The sequence below is a fragment of the Canis aureus genome, chromosome 32, assembly GCF_053574225.1.
Source record: "Canis aureus isolate CA01 chromosome 32, VMU_Caureus_v.1.0, whole genome shotgun sequence".
NCBI lineage: Eukaryota > Metazoa > Chordata > Mammalia > Carnivora > Canidae > Canis > Canis aureus.
Window position 1 is genome coordinate 27,872,836 of NC_135642.1, and position 20,252 is coordinate 27,893,087.

Here is a 20,252-nt window from a genome sequence, read left to right on the forward strand (position 1 = left end):
CCAGGGAAGGCCCAAGGTCATTTGTAAAACAAGAAGTGATTAAGGGCATTTAGCACTGCCTGGCATACAGGAGGAGTCCAAATGTCTACTGGATGAAAAAGGACTCAGAGTCTCAAAGTCCTCTCTCTGTGGCGGCTGGCAAGTCCGTCTGGGCCTTTCGGGGCTCTGGGGCTGCTCCAGCACATGCGGAGCAGGAAGGAGACATACGTCATTAGCTGTACACAGACTGAGAAGTGGCAAAGGAGTTGCTACAGTTCTTGTTCAAGAGGTGCAGCTTATGGAAATAAGGAAAGAGCCTTGGCACTTTACAGTTGCACTGCATGAGTTACAGCTCCTTCTGAGAAATATAACCACTGCAGAACTCTGCCCCCGTGACAACGAGCTCCCCTGTGTTCGGTCAGCGTTTTCCCTGATTGCCAATACTGCATAGGTTTGTAGTATGTGTGAGCTTTTGGAAAAGTCTGTCAACTTCTAAATAAAACATAGGCCCTTTTTGCTGTTTCTCTTTTGAGAAATTATGAAGGGTAGAGGGAATGCTTGGGAAGTCCTTGTTGTACTAAATTGATTTTGAATTCATTTTTTCCCCCTTCTGGCACTGAGAAGAGCTAGTATCCCTGTGATGAAGTTACAGACAGTGGACGTTGTGAGTGGCAGCTGTCCATTCGCATAGATGTTTTCTTTGGCACAGGTTAACAAACTCAAGACTTGTAGTTGTTTTCTTAAATGGGCCTAGGAACATGTCCTGGGGTATGACTCAACTAGTCCAATTATGTATCAACTAGTGATTCCTGAAAGTTAATGAACATAAGAATCACTAGAAAAGCTTATTCAAATGAGAATTCCTGGACCTTATTTCCTAGTGTTTTGACTTAGAGGCTCCTAGGTGGTGATGCCTAGGAATCTGCATTTAAACAAGCCCCTCTGCCCTCTGCGAGTCTCCCCCCTCCAGTCCCTGTAGGTGAGAGAGTCCCTGAAAAATTATTGGAAAACACGGTAACCACTTTACACTTTGCCACAAAGAAATTCTCCCTGGTTCGGGATTTGGTTCTGGCAAATACAGGCTGTGGGAGTGGCCCCTGCTCTAGGCCACAGTGGAATCATACACAAGTTCCTTAATAAGTACCAAGTGTCCTCTTCTAGCAGGCTCTCTAAATCGAGTACACTATTCCAGTTAAAAGGAAAAAAGGATTCAAAATCAATTAATCCAAGCGAGTACCTAGGTGATCTTTCAAAAAAGTAAAATAGAACAGCAAAAACAAAGACACCCCCACATTTATTAGAGGACAAAAATATTTGTAAACTATTTATAAAAGCCATAAGACAAACAAATGGAAAGTAAAACTGCTAGAGGACAGCAGGAATTAGGAGTTATTCATAGCCTCTCTTAATAGATGAAGAAATGAGAGGTCCGAAAGACTAAATAATTTGCCAAAGGTCACACAGCAGGTCCCAGGTTGGCTGAATCCAGCCCCCTTCTATTCTCCCCCACTTCCTCAAGCATAAATTATTCTATAAATTTCATTTGAAAATTAATAGAAAACAATGATAGCTAATATTTACTGCTGCTTTACTAAGAGAACCAGGCCCTCGTCTTAAACATGTTACATTAGCTTATTATAGCTTCAAAATCCATGGATTAGAATTAGATACCTTCATCCCTTATCTACAGATAGGCATCTGAGGGCTGGAAGGATAAAATAATAACACGTACTGTGAACAAATCACACCACCATTCTAGAGGTTTAAATTATATCTAGTTTTTTTCAGAGGGATCTGACATAGCTTATTTAAACTTGATTTCTTTTAGTATGACTTGAAGACTGTGCTTGGAATTTCTTACTGAAAACGTGATTTCCTCTTTTTTTTTTCCAGCCCTCTCCATTTTTTTGTTTTTGTTTTTAAAGGGGCAAAATGTGGTGTTGTGATGCAGTGCTCTTTCAAGCTTTCATTTAGCAAAAGGAATACTTTATTTTCCTTTAAGAGGCTCTCAATAAAGGATTGAAAGAAATTAACTTAAGTTTAATGACATTAAAGCTCTAAAATTCCCAAACTTATGTGAGATTCTTTGAGGAGGTCAGGTCTTTGTTATCATCAGACTGATTGGATTGATTACTAAAGGTTTGGCTCAGTGACTAACTTTGGTTATGATAAGCCACTGGATAGCTTTGCAGATGAAGATTAACCCGGCCTGAAAATAGGGGAGGGTGATATAATCCAAGGAAAAGAAAGTTGATTTATGAAAAATAAGTGTAGGATAAAACCTAATTTTCTACCTAACTTTGGCCCATTTCTGTGTCCTCTGAATATTAAATATTTCCACTAGAACAATAAGATTCTGTTGTAGCCGTCACTGAACTTCTGCTGTCCAGTGTTGGTTCTATCAAGCGTTTGGGGTGCTAGAAAATTAAACGCACCAATCCCTCAAGATGTCTCGTGTGTCAGGATTTAGGTTCTTAGGACCAGGTTTGTTTTTTTTTCCTCCCACCCCTATGAGGCTTCTCACTTCCAGAAGAGACTGTTAAGGATACACACTGATGTAATATAAAATCTACAGCACTCAAGTTTAAATGCCTGTTAGAAGTAGAGCTGTCTGAAATGACAGAAAAATGAAAACTACATTTGCTTTTGAGAGGCAAATACTGAAACCTCATCTTCCATTTCACATCCCAGCAAAACACATTATCGAGCTTTTGAAAGTGCTGGTCCTTAATATCAGGCTTGGGAAATGATTCTAAGAATTGAATGGTTCCCAATACTTGTTGATTATCTGCTAGTGTCCAGCAACACATCACTCACAAGGGTCCCAAAAGTGGGGGTTACTTTCCTCCAAGGCCTTTTTGTCCATTGGTCCCAAGAGCACTACCATTTCATTTTCCTCAGAGAAGAGGAAGATAGGCCTACACTTTCCCAGCTGTGAATATGAACAACTGTGGAATTAAGAGGTAGAATTGTCTTTTTCTTAAATATTATCTTTGAATGAGGTAGCTTTTCATTTAAACTTGAATATCTTGAACTACTGATATAGTGATAGTGTTTTATGGTGGAAGATGGGGTGAGTGTAGCATAATCATTACCCTTTAGCTCTGAGATTAAGCTTTTTCTCCCCCCTCAAATTCAGTCCTTCCTCCTTTACAGAGCTAGTGGATATTTATGATGTCTGTTAACTACACATCAGATACTACCTGAAGTGATGAGAATGTCTAAGATAGGCTCCAAAGAGAATGCCACCCCAAGAATCTGCATATGTGGCCAAGAAGTAAATACGTTTATAACCTCACTGACTATGATATATCCAATTTGAGGCAATGAGGACAAGAAGAAACTGTGAGGATAAGTGATCTCCCTAAAATATGAAGAAAGAAATCAAAGAACAGTTTCAAAATTAATCAAAAGATGCCACAGAAGCTTCTGCTTCTGTTCATAATGGATTAATGACAATGGACTTGTCTTCCCACTATAAACAACTAGAAAAGTATATAAAACCGCTGTCTTCAAACTGGCCAGCAGGCAGTTTGGGACTGTGATCATATAGGTGAGAGAAACGAGTAAGGGAAGACTTCTCCACCAAAAGACTTTCTCGACTGCAGCATGGGATGGGGAGAGCAAGTAGAACAGGGTGGTCTCACTAAACTGATGAAAAAGATCAGAGTTTAGTGGCTAAAAGGTGAGGGGCTTAGTACCGGAGGGAGAGAATGAGGTCTAAAAATCGATTGCTAAGCTGGGAATACATAGGGTGAGACTCCAGGAAACTGGATAAAGAACCAAGACCAGGTCATCTGTATGCTGATAATTCCTGGAGCTCATATAGGGCTGGGTGACATGTGAGTTTGGACCAACCAGAGTGGAAAGACCTTGTTAAACACTGGAGCACTCAGCAGAAGCTCCAGGAGGAACTTATCTTCGTTATCTTAGTAAATTTTATTTTAATTTTTGGAAAAGATTTTATTTATTCATGAGAGACACAGAGAGGAAGCAGAGACATAGGAAGAGGAAGAAGCAGGCAGAAAGCCCAATGTGGGATTTGATCCCAGAACTCTGGAATCACACCCTAACCCGAAGGCAGACATTCAACTGCTGAGCCTCCCAGGCGTCCCAGTAAATTGCAATATTCAGTAAAAAATAAACTAGTCCCAACAAAGCTTAAAATTTAGTGTCAAAAGGGTCAAGCTGTCTACAAGTGACTTAACCATTTGTTAAACACAAACAAACCCAGCACTCTTTAAATAAAGACAACATAATCCACATGGTAACAATCCTTCCCAAAATTAACAGACATGAAAACAAACTACATATATATATATATATATATATATATATATATATATATAGAAAAAATACATATATATTTGAAAACTATATATACATTTGAAAACATAGTGTTCAAAGTTTTCCAAATTTGATGAAAACTATAAATTTACAGATCCAGCTATAAACTCTTAGATCCAAAAATTTTCAATGAACTCAATTAAAGGGAAAAAACAAAGAAAACTACACCGAAGCATATAAAACTCAAATTATTTAAAACTAGTGAAAAGAGAATATCTTAAAAGCATCCAGAGAAAAAATACTACATGTGGTAAAAACAAAGATAATGACTGCTAAGTTCTCATCAGAAACAGTACAAGCCAGAAAACAGAATGGTATTTTTATAGTGTTGAGAGCAAAATAAAGCAAAAACTGTCAAATCAGAATTCTATATTCAGAAAAAAATCTTTAAAAAAAAGAAAACAAAATACATTTTCAGACAAAAACCAAGAGAAGTTGCTGCTAACAAGCTGCACTCTAAATGTTAAAGAAAGATGGTAATGCAGGGAAATTCGTATTTGGAAAGACACCTGGGTCTACAACCAACAAAAGAAGAAGGACAGAAATGGCAAGTTTGTGAGTAAATGTAAAATAATTTTGTTTTCTCACTTTAAATTTTCTTAAAAGATAGCTGACTTGCCAGAAAGGGTACACAGCATATATAGTAGTAAATTACAGGGCAACAGGATAAAGGATGGGATGAAAAATAGAATTCTCTTGTACAGCCACTATATTATATATGAAGTAATCACCATATTTAATGATAGACTATGATTAACATGCATATTGTAATTACTAAAAGCAAACACTTTAGAAAGAAGTAAACCTAATAATCCAAAATAGAAGATAAAATGGAGTACTCACTTCACCCAAAAGAAGGTAGAAAAAGGAGGAAAAGAGGAACAAAAAAACAGATGGGACAAGTAGAAAACAAAAACCAGGATGGGAGATTTACATCCAACCACATCAGTAATTCTTTAATATTAAATGACAATAAAAAAAAAACACAGGAGAGTACGTATTGCATTACTCCATTTATATAAAATTCTAGAATGGGCAAAAATACAAAAAGGATCAGTGGTTGCCTGGGGCCAAGGATACTACCCATAAAGAGGCATGAAACATCTTTTTAGGGTATGGAAATGTTCTGTATCTTTATTTGGGCAATGATTATATGAATAATTTTGTGTACATCTGGTGTTAGGCATTTAATTGTATGTGCTTTATACTTCAATGAAGTCTTTTAAAAAGTTGGAAAAAAATCTTAAAGACAAGAGATGGCAAGACAGAGATTTGAACCCAAGCATCCCGGAAACAAGTACTTATGGTCTTACTGATTCACTATGCTACTTTTTTGTTTTTAAGATTTCATTTATTTATTTGAGAGAGAGAACATGAGAAAGAGGAGGGGAGGAGAGGGGGGAAGAGAGAGAAGCAGGGAGCTCGATCCCAGGAACCTGGGATCATGACCTGAGCCAAAGGCAGATGCTTAACCAACTGAGCCACCGAGGTGCCCCTCTCTATGCCACTTCTTATCTAGCCTGAAAGATTGGGTCATCCATCGATGTTACTTGCCAATACATGATATTGTGACTTTAACAATCTACATGACTGACATGTAAAATGAAAAGATTTGCATGGTGCTCCTAGAAGAGAAGTAAGTCTTGTACAGAAAGCATGCAACCTCAATTTAGTAGATAGGTAACACCAGTCAACATTCCAATGAGAGTTTTTAGGGAGAAGGCAAAGAAATTCAATTTGAAATTTTATCTGAAAGAATGGGCAAGAATAGCTAAGAGGTTTTGAAAAAACAAGAGGGTATCTTGTCTGCTATACGGCAACATATTTTTTTAAGATTTATTTGGGGGGGCAGGGGGAAAGAGAGTTGAAGGTGGGGCCGGATCCCAAGACCCTGAGGTCATGACCTGAGCCAAAATCAAGAGTTGGACACTTAACCAACTGAACCACCCAGGAGCCCCTATTGCAACATCTTTTAAAACCTAGTAATTAAAGCAATCTGGTACTAGTGAAAGAACAGACAAATAAAATTTTGAGTCCTAAAACAGAAACATGTATATGTAGAAATTTATCATATAATGTTACTGTTGTATTCAAATTAGCTGCAAAAGGATAGGTTGTTTAATAAATGGTGTTGGAGTAACTGATACTCAGTTATAAAAAATAAACTTAGTCAAAATCACTGATCAGCAGGGAAATACAAATCAAACTACAACGAGATATCACTTCACACCTGTCTAAATGGCTAAAATCAACAACGCAGGAAACAACAGGTGTTGGGAAGGATGCAGAGAAAGGGGAACATTTCTGCACTGTTGAGGAAGCAAACTGGTGCAGCCACTCTGAAAAACAGTATGAAGGTTCCTCAAAAGGTTAAAAATAGAACTACCCTACAACCCAGGATTTTCACTACTAGGTATTTACCCAAAGAATAAAAAAATACTGATTTGAAGGGAAACATGCACCCCGATGTTTATAGTAGCATTATCTACAATAGTCAAACTATGGAAACAGCCCTAACATCCATCAATTGATGAATGGATAAAGATGTGGTGTATATATACAATGGAATATTACTCAGCCATAAAAGAATGAAATCTTGCCATTTATAATGATGTGGATAGATCTAGAGAGTATAATGCTAAGTGAAATAAGTCAGTCAAAGACAAATACCATATGATTTCACTCATGTGTGGAATTTAAGAAACAGAACAAATGAGCAAAGGGAAAAGAGACAGAGAAAGAGAGAGAGAGGCAAACCAAGAAACAAACTCTTAACTGTAGATGACATACTGATGGTTACTGGGGTGGGAGTGGGGGTAGGGGTAGGGGTAGGGGTGGGATGGGTGGAATAGGTGATAGGTGATGGGGATTAAGGAGTGCACTTGTGATGAGGACTGGGTATGGTATGGAAGTGTTGTATCACTACATTGTACAATTTGAAGTATTACAGTGTATGTTAACTGGAATTTAAATGAAAACTTATAAAAATAAAAAATAAATTTAGGTCTCACCTTTCATTACACAAGCAAATAAACTCCAACCAGATTAAAGAATTAAACAAAACAAAACTATAAAGATACTGAAAGAAAATGTTAAGTACCATCTGTATCATCTTAAAAGGATTTCTTTAAGGATGACAGGAAACCCAGAAGCCATGAAAAGAATAAAAGAAAAGACTACACACAAATTTAAAACTTGTGCATGGCAAATAATTCTATTTTTGAAAAGTTAAAAAGCAAAGAACTGAGAGTATTTGCAAATCCTACAAGGAACACAGAATTAGCATACTTAATACATAATGAGATTTTATAAATGAAACCATCACTCTAATGCATTCTTGGTAATAAGCAAATTAAAACATAAACATTCTTTTATTTCACAATTCCATTTCTAAACTGTATCTAGCAGAATGTCTAATATGTATGAAAAAAAATTTATCTTAGATCTCCAAAGATTTTCATTTCAGGGATCTGTGTGATAGCGAAAAAAAGTGAAAAAAAGCCTCCTAAAACCCTGAAGTGTATATTAGTAAGGATTAATTGAACTATGATGATACACTGACGCAAGAGTATGCCACTCAGCTCTTAAAATGAATGAAGGAGATCTGTAACTACTGCATATAAGCTGCTATATCTCATTTTATATATTACGATCTCATATTATTAAAGAAATATTATACAGTAGAAAGCCCTAAACTGACTCAATCTGGACCACTGACTGGTTAATTAATTAATTAATTAGTTAATTAATTTTTGAGAGAGAGAGAGTACGTCTGCGTGAGCATGCAAGCATGCAAATGCAAGAAGGAGCAGAAAGAGAGGGAGAGAGAAAATCTTACGCAGACTCCATGTCCAGCATGGAGCCAGACATGGGGCTCGATCTCACCACCCTGAGATCATGATCATAGCCACAATCAAGATTTGGATGCTTCACCGGCTGAACCACCCAGATGCCCCATGACTGGTTAATTTTTAAAAAGGTTAAAGCAGGGAAAGGTCTTTAGATATTTCATTTTAATTTAAAAAATATGTACGTTCATTCTCTAGTCTTTGGATATGGAACCAAGGACTTTTCTTTAATTATGGGTTTACCTTTCCTTTCTGATGAAACTATACCCCTAAAACACTGTTTAGGATTTCTGGTTTCAGTTTCTTTAAAGTGGATCGAAGACTTAAAAATATTTGCAAAGCAAGCCAGGTGCACATTCTATCTAGCTTTATATTTTCCCCCAACTTTTTATAATTGTCTTGCCCACTCCTAGTTGATTGCAGTTTTTAAGGCATCTAGCCCTTAGCAAATCTTTTCAAAGCACCAGACTTAGCTTAAATAGGAACTCTAATTTCCTTTCACGTCCACAATTTTGGTTTATATATTTCATTAAAACTGCAAATTACTGTAACAAGTACAACTAGAATATGAGGTTTGGAAACAAGGTTAACTCTTTATAAACCTAAAACTCAAGAATCTCTAACTATAAATTAACAGGTTTATTAACCAATCTCTCAGGAAAATTTTTAACATGAGTCAATTTAACCAAGTATCATTCAATGCATCCGCTGATAGAGTCAAGCCCCTATGCCTGTGCTGTTCAGTGTGGTAGTCACTAGCCACATGTGGCTCAGAGCACCCACAAAGGGGCTAGTGTGCATTGAGATGTGTGTAAATGTAAAATATATGCCAGAAACAGAATGCAAAATACTGTGACAGTGACTTTTTATATTGATCATAAGTGGAAATGATAATACTTTGGAAATACTGGATTAAATAAAATATTTTGTTATAATTAATTTCACTTGTTTTAAACTTTTTTCATGGGGCCAATAGCAAATTTTAAATTACAAATGTTACTGTCATTGTATTTCTGTTAGGCAGCACTGTTCCAGATCTGCACGCATCTTTTGTTGAATGGGGATGTCATCTGTGAAGTTCTACTTGAAACAATCAATCAGACCTTCTTTCTTATCATCTCTGTTACCTGAACCAAGACATTTAGAGTAACATTTTGTAATAAATCTTTCTAAGCACAAACTATGGCCCGCGAGCCGAATTTAGCCTACTGCCTCTTTTAGTATGGTCTGCAAACTAAAAACAGTTTTTGTGTTTTTTAAATGGTTGGGGGCGGGCGGGGCAGAATCAAAAGAAGATTATTATTTTGGGATGTGTAAAAATTATATGATATTCAAATTTCAGTATCTATAAATACAGCTTTCTGGGCCTGAGGTCATGCTCAGCTTGGCCATCACCTATGACTGCTGCTTCAAGCTTTATGAGGGCAGAGTGAGTAGTCCCAACAGAAACCACATTACCTGCAAGGTCTCTAATAGTTGCTATCCGGCCTTTTACTGGAAATGTTTGCTGACTCCTGTGCTCTTCACCATCCCTTACGGCTCATGGGCATAGATGCCAACTGCATCTACAGGTTTGGTGAAATAGTGAAGAGAAAGAGCACTGTGTTTCCATTTTAATCTCTACTGGAGATTCGTTTGGACTTCCAGTTTCTTAACCGGCTTCTGCCATTAATGTCCTTGACTCAGAAAAGTGTTTAGAGTCTCAGCTTCTGGGATAGATTTTGTTTGTGTGCTTCTTTCTGCCTCTGAGAAGTGTTCTTTTCCTTTTGAAATATAACAGGGTGTTTTTGTGTTTTCTGGGACAGGTTTTACACAGATGGCATCACGAAAAAGGCCCCAAGAGCCGCACCATCGGAAGGTCAATGCACAGCTTTACTTTGCCACTCTCAGGTCTTCCAGCAAGTACCCCCACCACCCTTTGAGGGCTTGGACACTCCCTGCCCTTTTGGTGTCCCGCCTATAGGTAACACATAACGTCTTCTTTCAAACCCTCTCATTTGCAGGACAGTCCCTCAACCCATGGCTTCTCAGCTACCTACCTCAGTTGACCCTGTGAACGCAATCTTGTCGATGCCAATGTGAGAAGCTATGGCTGCCCCAGCCGTTGGCCCGTATCCTGGCAAAATATTGATGACTCCCGGCGGAAAGCCAGCCTAACAAAACAGAATCGGAGGAAATGTGGCCTGTGAGAGCTGAGGAAGCACATTAAATCGGATATGCTCCAGTAGAGGCCCCAACTACGAGGGGAGTGGGAGCCGCTCCTAAAGTCGGCTTCTCTTACCTCTTTGATGAGGGCTCCCATGTAGAGCGCGCTGAGTGGTGTTTGTTCTGCTGGTTTAATAACTACTGTATTGCCACAGCAAAGAGCGGGAGCAATTTTCCAAGCAAACATCAGCAGGGGGAAGTTCCACTGAAAGGAAAAAAAACTCAAGGTTGATAAATGAAAAAATATTCCTCTACGACTGCGTTTTCAAGCTGTGACTGCTCGGATTTCTCAGACTGGTCCTCAACATAAATCTTGTCCCACCACAAAGTATAGATGTTTGGGTATTTTAATGACTTCATTAAGAAGAGAATAGGAGTGACCTTGAAAATCTCTCCTTTTCTCTCTGTTCAGCAAATTACTATAGCCCAACGACCCACCAAAGGAAATCTCATGGTGAAAAGGGAGTCTTTGTTTTTTCTTTGTTTTTGTTTGGTTTTTCACTGTTATCGTTTTATAGGTTTTTTAAAATGAGACTTTGGTTCCCGTAAGTTCTTGTGTATGAAAGCTTTTTTCTTGCATTTGTGATTTTATATCAGGAATTTCAGACTGGGTGCGGAAGAGCTAGAAAAGAAAACTGGCTGTTAAGTCAACGTGCACTTCAAGGTGGTGCCTTTTCTTTAGATACAGGTATTGTCACAAAGCATGCAAGGACAGAAAAGAAGCCCTATTGACTGGTGAGTATGCAAAACTGCTCATTTGTCTTCTTTCCCTTGCAAAATAAACTAATGGGAGGCGGAGAACTACATGCCAGTATCTGAATTGGAGACCTCAAACAGTTTAAACTGCTTTTTTAAGAAGGATATTAAGCTTGTATTGTCATAAGCACAGGGATGAACCTCAGTACTATCAGGTGTCATTGATAATTTCATTAAGAAAGAAAACAGAAATCCTGGTCCCCTGGCTTCAGCCCTTGACCACAATGTGTTTCTGCCTGAAGCATCTCAGCTGCCACCCTTGAAAGATTCTCACTGGCCCTGGCAAGCTTGCAAAAATATACAAGTGTCTTGCCTTCACCAAACACCCAATTTCTTTTCCCCTTAGTTGTTTATAAACTTGGGAGTCCACAGTGATGTTTTAATTCCATCTACAGTATATAAATCTTGGAGTGCGGTAATTGAGCTGGAGCTGGCTGACAAGCGGCTCTTGTCCTGTCAGAGAAAGCTGAAGCTCCGAGAGCCTGGAGAAGGGCGAGAAGAGCAGGTTTGAGTGCCCGCAATTAAGGTGACAGACCTCACCCCTGTCCTGATCCACGTGGGATTTCCCTGGGTGGTTTAGGAGCCGCAGACCTTAAACCAACCTCTCATTTTCTGTTTCATTCTCTAATCAAATCCACAGAAACCTGCAGCTTGTGGAACTCTTAAAAAAAAATACTAAAACCTCTCAAAAATCTTTGCCCCCCCTCCCCCAAGCCAAAGATTACTTTCTTCTATATTTTGGAAAGAGAAGACTTCTTGTCTCTACTGTAAGCGTTTAATTTGAGCCTCCCCTGAAATCCTTGCCAGAATGATTAGCTAGTACTGTTGGAAGATTCGATGATGTTTTATACAGTGCCAAGGCTGTGTATGAGAGAGAGGGGAAAAAAAAGACAATGTTTAATGTTCCAATCCAAACACTAAGCACTACATCTATTTCCCTTTACAAGACATACAACAGCCCGGCATGGTTTCAATTATGACCGTGACGTTAATTGTACTGCTGTGTCTTCTGTAGAGTCTTCTATCTAGATTCTTGTGAAAAGAAACAGTGGGAAAGAATGGGATTAAAAGACCATATAAAACAATATGCCTGGAAAGATGGTGAGTCATAGTCCTAAAAAATAAACAAGCAAATATAACAAAGCATTAATTTTCCATAAGCAGAATGAACATCCATAACCAAGGGCAGGTTATTAATACACTGGGCTTTGCTTTGCTTATTTTAATCATGAGAATTCCACGGCTTGAGAACTCAACTCCTGGTAACGGAGCCGAAAACCTATTAACCTGTTCAAATAAGCATTTGCGGGGAGGCTGTTAAAGATATGTCAACAACATGAGCTCAGTTTTTTCCCCCAGTAATGGAAAGCATACCTCGCTGAGGTCCATGTTTTATGTGTCTTTAAGAGAATTGGTTCAAATGAAAATAAATAGGAGGCGTGAGGAGATTCACTCACCGGAATGATCTGTCCACACACTCCAATGGGTTCATGTCTGGTAAAGGTAAAATAATCTCCATCTGAAAGAAAGGAGCATGGTCACTACCAGAGAAGTTGGGTTAGAAGAAAAATATGTAGAGGGAGAATTTGGGTGGTGATGAAAAAAATCATAAATAAAGTTGAGAAAACATCCTACTCAACCGTGAAGGAAAGTCGTAGAAGAGCTTATCACGTGGCACAGGGTGTTTCCAGCTATGGCTTCTGGACACCCAGACTACTGATGAAGGTGCCTCAAAGGTGAAATGAAGGACAAGTTGATGACCCTAGAAGCAGTCTTCCAGGAACGTGGGGGCAGGGGACAGGTGATGGGAGTAGAGGGGCCGGGAACCAGAACATGGTAAATACTAAATTTTATGTCAAGTATTAAAAGGATACCTAAAGGTGAAACAGTTATTTAAAAGGTACCTCAAAAAATTTTAAAAAATAAATAAAAGGTACCTCAACATTTTAAATAACTTTCTGAAGTAATAAAAAAAAAATCTAAGTAAAATGCTACTGGGTAAATTTTAAATGGGAGTCAACTAGAAAAAGTGAGTAGTAAAAGAAAGATTTTTTTAAATAATTGAATCCAGGCGTCAGAACACACTTTCTGGGCACTGGGGGGAACACAGATATGTCCAGGCCTTTTTCAAGAAGGCAAAAGTCTATCTCAAAAAAGATTCTTTCAAAAACCCAAAGACTCCACCCTCAAATTAGTCATGGAAATGAGGACGATTTAATAACCTTACTTTCACTAGAGGAGCAATTGGAATAATTACCCAGGAAATCCAAACCAAATTTTTCTTTAGGAAAATGCCATTATGTTTATGTGAATTATTTTATTTTTAAATTTGTTTATATATGTATTATTTATTGAAACAGTCTATTGTTAATGAATATTTAGATTATTTCCAGTCTTTTGCTAGTATGAACACTGCTGCAATGAACTATTTCATCTTTATGTACATGTACACATGTGTTTGATCAATTCCTTGAGGTGGAATTGCTGAAAGCAAGCATATGTTCATATTAAACAGTAATAAATCTTTTGACTTGACCTCCCTAGATGTTGTATCAACTTGTACAGCCATCAGTGATGCCTAATAGATTCTGTGTCAAACACTATTATTTTTTCATTTATTTAAATTTTGTTAGTGAACATATAGTGCAATTCTGGTTTCTGGAGTAGAATTCAATGATTCATCACTTCCATACAACACCCAGCGCTCATCCCCACAAGTGTCCTCTTCAATACTCATTCCCCACCTACCTTCCTCCATCAACCCTGAGTTTGTTCTCTGTCATTAAGAGTCACTTATGGCTTGTTTCCCTCTCTTCTTTCTTTTCCTCCTTCCCATAGGTTCATGTTTTCTTTCTCAAATTCGACATTTGAGTGAGATCATATGGTATTTGTCTTTCTCTGAGCATAATATACTCTAGTATATTATTTCTTATTTCACTTAGCATAATATACTCTAGCTCCATCCACATAGTTGCACATGGCAAGATTTTATTCTTTTTGATGGCTGGATAATATTTCATTCATACACACGATGGATATATATATATATATATATATATATATATATATATATATATCACATCTTAGCTGAATTTAGCATAAGACACTTCAATGTCAGTACTGGACAAAGTGTTTGTTTTTCCCTCAAACTCCAACCCTTTGGCCACTTCACTCATATTTGTTTTCTGTCTCAAAAGCTGTCCTGCAGGGAAAGTGAAGACCGTCAGTTAATTCTCCTGAAGAACATTAATATTCAAAATGAGGATGAAGTAGGGACAGGAGGAGTGTGTCGGTTGGGGGAAGAGAAAGGAAGTGATTGTTTATCCTTGTCTCTCAACACGACTAAACCACTCCTATTTATCACACAGAACTGTTTTAATTAAATTCAATACTAGGCATTTTAAAATAATGAAAGGTCTCTCTCTCTCTCTCTCTCTCTCTCCTGGAATTCTTCCCAGAATTCACAGAATTCAGAATATCTGTTGCGGTGCATCTTTTCAAAGAACCTTTATTTTCCCCTTCACATACAAGTATATGTAGCATACTTTTATTTCTCCCTCAGGCTTTAAAAAAATATAAATGTGATCGTATTATTCACAGTCTTCTATATTTTTTCTCACCTTTTTTTCATATATGGCTTACACATTTTTTAAATTGCTGAATGCTATTCTACTGGCTCAATAAATACTTGTACTACTATAAACTGTCCTGAGGGACAGAGATTGCTTTCAGTTTAGGCTATTATAAATAATGTTTTAAACATGATCATTTTACATTATCTTTGCATATCTGGGGAATTTCATGGTCAAAGTGTATATGTACGTGCATTTCACATTTTGATAACTACTGCCAAATTATCCTTCAGAAAAGTTACACAATTTATAATTCCAACAACAAAGTATTTTTTCCTATCCTTTGACACTGGGGCTTTTCTTTTCTTTTTTAAAGATTTTATTTATTCATGAGAGACACAGAGAGAGAGAAGCAGAGACATAGGCAGAGGGAGAAGCAATCTTCCTGTGGGGAGTCTGGTGTGGGACTCGATCCAAGGACCCTGGGATCACAACCTGAGCCAAAGGCAGATGCTCAACCACTGAGCCACCCAGGTGTCCCAACACTGGGGCTTCTCAAACATTTTAATTTCAGTAAACGTGACAGGTGGAAAATGACACCTTGTTTTGATTTGAGTTTCATGAGAGATACATGGCATGAGTATCTTCTCATGTTTGCTGGCCATTTGCAATTATTTTCTTCAGATTTATATCTTTTGTCTTTTTTCTATAGGGTTATTCAACTTTCTAGTCATTTGAGGAACTCTACGTATATATATTAAGGAAATCAGGTCTTTGTAATATGTATATATGAGGTTTTTTCCTAATTTGTGCATATTTTGTTTTATGGCATTGCTTTAAATGGAAGAAATTAGGGAACAACTGTTGGGTGGGAATTATTTTAGCCCATATCTCCATTTAAACAAAAAACCCAAATGTGGAAACTGTCCATAGAATTACAATAAGAAGTCTGAGTAATACTTTAAAAATCAAATCAAGGGATGCCTGGGTGGCTCAGTGGTTGAGTTTCTGCCTTCAGCTCAGGACATGATCCTGGGGTCCTGGGATCGAGTCCCACATTGGGATCCTTACAGGGAGCCTGCTTCTCTCTCTATGTCTCTGCCTCTCTCTCTGTGTCTCTCATGAATAATTAAAATATTTTTAAAAAATCAAATCAACTATCTTAGCTTTGTTCTTTATAAGTCACTACGCTTTTTCAATTTACAATCTCTGGAGAATTTTTTTTTAATTTTAATATCAGTATCTTTTACTGCTTCACTTTTCTGTATGTGTGTGAGATATAAATGTGATATCAGGCTATTCTTGGAAGATTTTTCAAAAGGAACAATAATCCTGATCAAGAGGCTAGATGGTTTCATTTACATGGAAATTCTTCCCAACTAAACTGTAACTTGGCTATGGCGCCGGCTCCGGATGGATAATCACAGACGACAGAACCAGAGTATAATGGCAAGAAGGGGAGCAAATGGGCTGAGAAAAAGATGGGAATCTGAACTGAAGAACACCACAGGCATTCCCTGTGGCAGCACACGTGGGAACTGAAGCAGTTCAGGTGAAGCATGTCCCCCTCCAACCCCTGTATATTCTAAGAGCTGAATAATTTAGTTGTATCACTTGCATCATTTTGAAAGTTGCTGAAGAAATGAAAGAGAAAACAAATGTAGGTGAAATCTGACAAAGCTGACCTTGTAAGGAATTGAACCTGACTCCATAGTTGTGTCTCAAGAGAAACTGAACTATGGGGAATGAACACTTCCTTGGATGAACTGTCCATAGATCTGACGCTCAGCTAACAGTTGGCACAAAGAATGGACTGAAGAGTCTTCTATCCCTACAGCTCCTCTAAGTAGGAAATAAAGATATCAAGGACATTTTGGGTGCTTGAACTCTTCCCCAAAGAATCTGGGTAAAAGAGATAAAGGGCCCTGAGCTTGAATAATCTGGTTATTGGAAGATGATTCTGGACACCCTGAGACTGTCTAGAGATGCCTGGCAAACATGAGAGCTATGCCTTCTACACATACCCTTGGCTAGGGCCAACTACACCACAGAGGTCCTTCAAGCTACTTGGACTGCCCTGTATCCCACCAAGCTTGTACGCTACTGTTACCAAAGGCCAATCACTCAAGAGACACCTTCATAATTTTTATCTCATCCAAGTGTATCACTTACTGTTACTTAATAATTTGTTAAATAATCTTTTAGAAATATGTAAATTAGCCTCACCTTGAAAAAATCGGTTTTGTGAACTAGCAATATTTTCTTCAAACCTAATAATTAAAATGAAAGGTGTTCACTACTTTACTGTGTAGAATAATCTTGCATGCTCCAGTGCCATGTGGTATGCTACTGTACTTCTCACATTTAAATGTGTATATGAAGCACCTGGAGAGCTTGTTAAAATGCAGATTTTGAATTAGTAAGTCTGGGGTAGGACCTGAGAGTCTGCATTTCTACAAGCTCCCAGCCAATTATGGTGCTTCTGATCAACAGACCCCACTCCAAGTAGTGAGGTTCATAGGAACCAAAAGAGCAAAGAGGGTCCATGGGTATCATGATGACCCACAGCTGCTGACTTCATGTCTGTTTATTTACTGTTTGCCTCTCTGATAACTCTACTAATTTGCCTGAAGTGAGCTGAAGTGTAGGAGAATCTCATCAATCTTAATATTTTAAAAATACTAAAACAAGAACAAAAATGTGTACTTCTATAGAGCTTTACAAACTATTTTCACATTCTTATCTCATTTCATACTCAACTGTATGAAAAAAATATAGGGCAATAGTTATTATGAGTATTTTGTAAGTAGAGAAAAAATGGCACAGAGAGGTTAAGTCTAAAGTGATTTAACTTGGTTACTGTGGCTCCTGGACTTGAAACTAGGTCATCAGATTTCAAGTTCATTCCCCTTAGAAATATATTAAAGACTCTTCTGTGAAGAGAGGTTGGATTTAGGTGGATATCACAAAGCACATAATGACAGCATGATGTCTAGCTGTGCAAATAAGGGAAAAATGATAACCTTTTTGTGATGACTGAAGATGATTTTTTGAGCATTTGTTATTGTGGACGCAGAGAACTCACATAAACTCCACTATCTAAGAAACAAAGGGAACACTGCAGAGTAACACCTCCTCCCCTCAGATGGGGCAGCGCAGGACTGAGTGCCTCTCTCCTCTTCATGGAAGCAGAGTCAACTCTTTCTCATATACCTAAGATGCTACATAATGAGTACTCTTCTCTAAGAGAAACTTACAGCCCATCTTCCCATAGTTGTTAATAATGTTCTCTAAATATGGCAAGATGACTTAAAGGGTATTCCCTTCATTTCTCTAGCTTTGTGCTATATAGAAGTGCTTCAGCTCCATGTAGAAAACAATCTCAGGGCGCCTGAGTGTCTTAGTCAGTTAAGTGGCTGACTCTTGATTTCAGCTCAGATCATGATCTTGGGGTTGTGAGATCAGCCATGTGTTGGGCTCTGTGCTGGGTGCGGAGCCTGCTTAAGCTCCTCTCTTTCCCTCTGCACACTTCTCTGGGGAAAAAAAAAAAAAAAAGGAAAAGAAAAGAAAAATCTCCACCCAAACTCAGATACTCTGTTTTAAGGTTATGATGATTTTAGGTCTTCTTACTAAATAAGTATTACAGGGAGAGCTCAGACTCTGCAAGAAAGACTGTATTTGATGAGAATACCAGAAGAATGTTCTGGATGCCAAATTCTGAGCCAACAAGTTAGAACATAACTATGGTGGGGAAAACTACAGAAGAGATGAGATACCAAACTAGAAATACAAAATCATACATGTAGGAATTTTATCTCTCAGCCTCCTATTTCTTTCACTTGAAAAAGCAAAAAATACAGAGTAATGGATACTGCTCTTGAAAGGAGTTTAAGATACATCCAGAGACAACTTCTCTGAGATGTTTTTATATTTGAATTTTTACAATTCCTGAAGAATATTAAAATCTTACAATTAAGTATTTTATTATACCAAGAATCTGGTTGACCTATGGATCAAATTTTATTGACTATGTGTAGATTGAGCCATTTCTAGAATTATATTGAGAAAAGCCTTGAGTAATAGAGTAAACCTCGCCTGTATTTGGGAAATGGTAAGCCATTGTTCTATGTTCTTTGATGGGAACTTGTCAAATTATATAGGAGAGACAGAAATTATTTAGTTAATCAGAACTGAATTATTTGAATTATTCCTGCAGAGTTATCCTTGCTAAGGCAAATTTTATTGTTGCTTGAAATAATTATTTTACAGAATTTTTATTCTCATAGGAATATCTGCCACTGGCACACTCTCTATGAACTAGAGTATATTTAGACAATATGTCAATAAAATCAGTAAAATGTGAAATGTGCCAGAAATTGAGGAGAAATTTATCTAATACAGACCTCAAGAAATAGCTTCCGATTATAATACTAAGAGTATTTCAAGAACTGCAGCAAATTTTATATACTCACTAAAAGTGAGTTTATTTAATAGCATAAAAATCTGTTAAACACAATTCAGTGAATGGACTCTCTAACCCGTGTTTCAAGGAGTAAATAACTCTTTTGATGACCCCAGTATTGAACAATTAGACCAATTCCACTGAGCTCTCCCATTATGTCCCCTAGCAAATATCTATGTATTTTGACACTGCACAGACCTCACTAAACATTTACAGCTATAATGATAAACCCTATAAATGCCTATGGAAACACTGAGACTTGGTGTTAGCATATAGTGGTGTTACCACTATTCTTCCCAGGAGTCTGACAGTAGCTTCTCAGAAGTTAAATTACGTACTCCTGAGTCATGAAGATATCTTAGTTTCACCACCACTCCGTTAAGTGGTTGTGAAAAAAAGTGACTTCTTGACCTCAGTTTCTTTGTCCGAAAAATGAGTAGACTGGCCTCAGGTCTTTCTTAACCTTCACTTCTCAAAGAAGTTACATGTGGGCCAGACTTCACAACTTCCTGTCACTAGCAATTCAGGTCCCACTGACGACGTCAGCTTCTTCTCTTTGGGTGGGCAGAGTAAAAAGCTCCTTAATCTCAGCCCGAGTGAACAAAATACCTGACCATACACATTCTCTGTCAACAGCACTAAACTAGATTGAGCTGCTGAAGGCAATACCTTATGATCTGAGTCAATGTCTGCACATTTTCAGCCCATACTGTAGTTTAAAAGGTTAAACGGAAAGAGGGTATAGTAGATAAATAATCACATATGGTCTGGGTAGATTTTTTAGCCTCTGCTAATGTATCACAAGGCCATCTTTGTCTCAGAATTCAGCTTAAAGCATGGACATTTCCCTGCTTACATATCACAAAATCAATAAAATCAACACGTGTTACAGAAAAAAATCTTAAGTCATGCAAATAGATTAACCTGCATTTCTCCTTCGGTAAACGGAAAACAAGCTTGGATTCTTTCTCCATTATAAGGAGTCTGTGGGCATGAGAAGCAGCAGAGGATTTTGATATAGGTTAAAAATAATCAAAATGGGTACAATAGTATTCCCCCTGCAGGACTGCTATGAGATGAGAG

At 37.7% G+C, this 20,252-nt stretch overlaps 1 protein-coding gene across 1 annotated transcript in view; it reads right to left on the bottom strand.

Annotated features, from left to right (window-relative positions):
• ALDH1A2 (aldehyde dehydrogenase 1 family member A2) overlaps positions 1 to 20,252 on the bottom strand; it is a 95,826-nt gene that overhangs the window by 27,111 nt on the left and 48,463 nt on the right. The window contains exons 5-7 of the mRNA XM_077881249.1: positions 12,593 to 12,654; positions 10,456 to 10,584; positions 10,214 to 10,327 (exon numbers count right to left, since the gene is read on the bottom strand). Coding sequence (XP_077737375.1) covers positions 10,214 to 10,327; positions 10,456 to 10,584; positions 12,593 to 12,654 — 305 coding nt within the window. The remainder of the gene's footprint in view (positions 1 to 10,213; positions 10,328 to 10,455; positions 10,585 to 12,592; positions 12,655 to 20,252) is intronic.